The following is a 5,069-nucleotide window of genomic DNA, read 5'->3' as shown; positions in this document are numbered from 1 at the left end:
AACGTGTTAAACACACACACACACACACACACACACACACACACACACACACAAATATCATTACTAGATGTTTGAGCTCAAAGCGTTTCTTGTATTACTCATACAGACATGAAATGCAGACGTCACGGTGGACGTCTACATCAGCTCACTTCACCCACAGGCTTGCTCTCGCAACTTAACAACTTGGCTGGACGTATGCAATGAATTTGCGCAGATTTGCAACATGTTCACGGTCAGTGTAGTTTCCACACACCCCACATACCCACTCCAACCCCTATCCCCCCATATGAACACGAAAACACACACACACACACACACACACACACACACACACACACACACACACACACACACACACACACACTTACCTCAATTATCTTCTCCCTTTCGCTCCCCTCATCACACACATACACTCGTGCTCGTCCACTGCGCTCATTGTCTCGGATGCCCTTGGCGACCGTAGTGGCCTTTAGCTTCTCAAAGCGGTTGCTTTTGGAACCACACCATTGGTAAATCTCCTGTTGTAACATAGGATGAAAAAAAAATAGAAATAGAATAGATGTCAGCCTACATACAATAGGCAACTGATAATGTACAGTAAAGTCATATTTAAGAGGTACAAGGAAAACTTTTCCTTATTCATTTTCATACATCATTTCTGTGAAGCCTTCAGTGTGCTGGATTGTTCTCAGGGAGGAGATTGTTGTCTTTGAACATCCCTGAACCCAAAGTGGAGTGATTTGTTTAAACTGGGCTATTATTCTGAGGACTGAAGCAGCAAAAGTAACATCTGATATAGAAAGCTTTTAAGCAAGGAACACTTTAACAAGCCTACGATCATTAATCTCTGATCCCGCCCCCCCCCCCCCTCTCTCACTCCCCTCTTTCTGCCAATTTCTTTTTCTCTTTCTTTCCTTTGTGTAACCTTAGTGTTTCCCCATCAGAAATCCACAAAAACAAAATGTATGCCACAACTCACACTGCCCAGGTCCAGGATGAAGCAGTCTCCAGTGTTGAAGCTGTCCCAGCTGACTGCCACCTCTGTGGCCCTGACAACGCGGCGACCTTTGACCTGGAGCACACGCTGCACAACAACCTCGTTGGTGACCACGTGTTTGAATCCAGATGCCACTCCTCCTTTCTGTAGCAAAAGAAAGTATTTGTAGATGTTTGTCTGCATATCTGCATGTGTTTTTATATTCACGCATATACAGTATCATACTCACGCATATACTCACGCATATATATTCACACAGACATTATACTCACACATATATTATATTCACACATTCATGCATATATTATATTCACACATATATTATATTCACGCATACACCTCTGATGTTTTTGTAGGCCTAATACAGGTGGGTCTCAAAAAATTAGGATATCATGGAAAAGTTCATTTTCCCCCCTAATTTAGTTCAAAAAGTGGATCTTTCATAATGGGCTGTATTTTGCACACTGGCGCATGCCGTAAAACTCGTTTTCCACCCGGCACAAAGTTTAATTCCTTATTTTGCACATTTATTTCTTAAACAATGCACCCAGGGGTGTGGCAATTACAGTAACAACTTAGGGAGTGACCTGGCGCATTGTCTAAAAATCGCTTTTGTACACCTGGTCAGAAGTCTATGGCAAGTTGTTTATATGTTATTTTAAGAGCGCATTGTCAACAGTCATATTGGCGTCCTTCTATCATCCATTAAAGCACACCAGCGCACGTCCATGAAAAACATTACAAATTGCACGATTACAATGGGAAACATAATTAGAATAAAGATATTACGAAATACTGTACATCTCATGATCCATCATTTGCAAATTGGTAATGACGGTTAAAAGTGATTAGGGGAGAGACACGTATGGAGCACAGCTGAAGACGCACTGTCACGACATATAAGCAACTCTTCTGCAGGATAAATGTTTTTTATTCAGTCATTTGAGCAATATTAGGGTAAGTGTTGCTTTTTCCAGCCTATGTTTTCGATGGTAACCCATTGTCAGTCAATAGTAAAAGTAACTGCATATAACTGTCTTGTCGTTGACTGACACCATAGTGAAGTTAGTTTCACTTTGCCAATGAGTTTTGCTAGGTTTTAGTAAAGCATGGTTTAGTGGAATGACTATTCCATACGGTCTCGCAAGCAGCCTCCTTCAAATGCGCCGTTGAATGTCAACATACCGATGCATTTATTTGACATTCGCGCTTTGCGCCGTAAAAGGGAATGACAGATGTCATTCTCATTGGTTTAAATGATGTTATACACCCTAAACACACCCATGACTGATTAAAAAACCTAGGAACACCTTGTTGCGCCATGCGCTTGACGTTTGATAACGAAAACCCTCCCAATATGGACTGGACACATCCCACTTGATTTGAATAAGCTTTTGACGAGTGACGATGCGCTTTTGACTGTCATGATAGGGCCCAATATGTTATATATTCTAGATTCATTAGATATAAAGTGAAATATTTCAAGCCATTTTTTGTTGTAATCTTGATTATTACAGCTTACAGGTCATGAGAACCAAAAATGAGTATCTCAAAATATTAGAATAAAGAGGTTATAATACAGGAATGTTGACCTTTTGAAAATTAATTAACTAATCTAAAATAGTTCATTTATACACTCAATACTTGTTCTGACTGCTTTTGCACAAAGAAGTCTTGGAATTGTGTCTTTGAATGGACATACAGTAGCCTTCCAGGGGCGGACTGGCCATCTGACATACCGGGCATTTTCCTGGTGGACCGACGCACCTTTTGAGCTGATAAAATAGGCTATATATTTAATTTGTTTGGCCAAAGATTGGCTCAAAGAAAGGTCAGTCAGCGGCCCATTGGTTCATTTTCCATACTGACACTGGACAGGCCCCACCCCTCCCATTTTGGCTCAGAGCCAGGATTCTGTGAGTGCATCAAAAAATAGTTACTCGAAGTAGCCTACATGAAACTGCGGTGGGTGCCGGTAGTGCCTATTCCGCAAAAATAACAAAAATATACAATATCGCAAGTAGGCTAGCTAGCCTATGTCAGCAACATGTTGAAGTTTGTTGAATTTGAGCAAGGAGACTAGCCTAGAAATCTAGACGCACCCTAGCGGCGGCAAATTAATTTGCTCAGCATTTCAATGATATAGGATGGCCTATACCTGTGAACCTGTGATGGAGCAGGTAGGCTATGTGTGACATGCTGATTATGATTTATTAATTGCGATAATGTAATTAAGGCCGTGCTGTGATCATAATAAGAAATAGCAAATTAAGTTTTCTAAATGAATGATTTCCAAACCCGGACAGCAAAAGAGTGTCAAATCAACGTTAATTGTTGGTCATGAGTGGTGATTGGTCTCTTAAATAGGACGTCAAAAGGGTTATCTCGGAAGAGTTCTCTTGGTAAAGATGGGCTAAAATACTGTAGACTGACGGAAATGTAGGCTACAAAACATCAAGTCATATTCATGCACAAGCCAACTAAGCTGTATATACTGTAACGATAGGCTACTGAATGACATTAACAGGAATTAGTTCTTGTAGCTGTCCTGTTATAAAATGTACCAGTACTAGGTAAGTAGTACCAACAGGCAACAAAGTTGCCCTGTTTATTTTATGTTGTTTCAGTTGTCCTATAACTGGTATAAATAAATTGCAATAAGGTCTACAACAATCTAGGTAGCTTAGTTCTTTACACATAGGCTTCAGTAATGTTTTGGTAATGCTATCAATTGAGTATCGTATAGTTTAAATGTAGCATATTGAATAATTTGAAATGATACTTTGAATTCAAGCAGAAATGCATCTTTCATAATTGCTTGTATAGCCTACTTGAATATGGAGATCATGCGCTCCATGGCTACCTCTGATCAGTCAGAGTGATGGTGTAGGCTACACAAACTACAAAAGGTCAATATTGTACTCTCTGTAGAGAAGGGCCATCTGAACACAGCAAGTGTTTGCGGTCAGAGAAACGTTAGCCTGTCCATCAGCTATTTATCCTTCATAACTCAGGTTTTTACTAACCTCAGTCTGTCAGTCAGCTCTTTATTTTGCTGATTGCAGTCTGTCAGCTGAAGAATATGGCAGCTGCGGACAGTTATTGGGGTGTGACCATAGCTTCATGTGTATATTTGGTTAACAAGAAAATTAAGCGACATAAGAGGGCAAAATGTTATCTGAGGATAGAAAAGTATCCATGACAACACCCAAAAACGATTTGTTAGGTGGATTGATGCCATATCCCTTTGCCAAGACTTCAGAATTTGAACACCAAATTCTGATTGGATTGGTATAGGAAATAGGAGGTCCTTTGACCCCTTTGTGAGGATAAAGGATGGAGCAGAGCTGCTCCAGTCTCAGATTTTGTGCAGATCTCAAATTGGGTTAAATGCAGAATATACATTCACTCTACTGCTCAGTGTTGCATTGGCTTAGACTTAGTCAGGCTGTGTCACTTTGTAGTATTGTGATCAAAATATTGACAGTTCAACAACTACTTTCGTCTCAGCGTGTTTCCTTGGATTGAGGTTTACCAGAGTGCTAATTTGGTCTTGAATTGAATGGGTAGGTGTGAGTTCTTTCCACCACAATAGCCAATGAGGCCTACATTTGTCCATTTTCAGTGCTCCCTGACACTTAGGATTTTGTATTTAATGAGGTGTGCCCAACCGATTTGAGGGCTGCTTGGGCCAAATATGCCAGGGCCATTTTTTTGTCCCAGTCCGTCCCTGTGGCCTTCTTTAATACACTAACCAAGCATCAGCTAGTTAACAAATGTATGCTAGTGATTCTGATATTTGACAGTGTTGGGCATATTCAGAGACTGACACTGGCTTCCGATTGGTAGGCCTACTTAACAAAAAGCAGCTGCAAACTTTGACTGGGACCTTTGCTGTGTGGTGCTGGTGATGTTTGTGTGTGTGTGTGTGTGTGTGTGTGTGTGTGTGTGTGTGTGTGTGTGCCTGTGAGAACTGCATGCATCCGGGAAGGCTAGGTTGCCAGCACATTGTCTGAACTATTCCATTTATTACACAGCTTGGTGTGCAGAGGAAACAGACTGTTTCTTAAGA

The 5,069-nt window shown here is 40.8% G+C and overlaps 1 protein-coding gene across 2 annotated transcripts in view; it reads right to left on the bottom strand.

Annotated features, from left to right (window-relative positions):
* The window catches only part of gsna (gelsolin a), a 32,277-nt gene that overhangs the window by 9,996 nt on the left and 17,212 nt on the right, over positions 1 to 5,069 (bottom strand). For both annotated transcript variants that reach the window (XM_042058662.1, XM_042058663.1), the window contains exons 4-5: positions 980 to 1,141; positions 369 to 518 (exon numbers count right to left, since the gene is read on the bottom strand). In XM_042058662.1, the coding sequence (XP_041914596.1) occupies positions 369 to 518; positions 980 to 1,141 (312 nt within the window). The remainder of the gene's footprint in view (positions 1 to 368; positions 519 to 979; positions 1,142 to 5,069) is intronic.

This window comes from Alosa sapidissima, chromosome 13 (assembly GCF_018492685.1).
Source record: "Alosa sapidissima isolate fAloSap1 chromosome 13, fAloSap1.pri, whole genome shotgun sequence".
Taxonomy (NCBI): domain Eukaryota; kingdom Metazoa; phylum Chordata; class Actinopteri; order Clupeiformes; family Clupeidae; genus Alosa; species Alosa sapidissima.
This window is presented reverse-complemented; position numbering and strand designations above follow the sequence as displayed.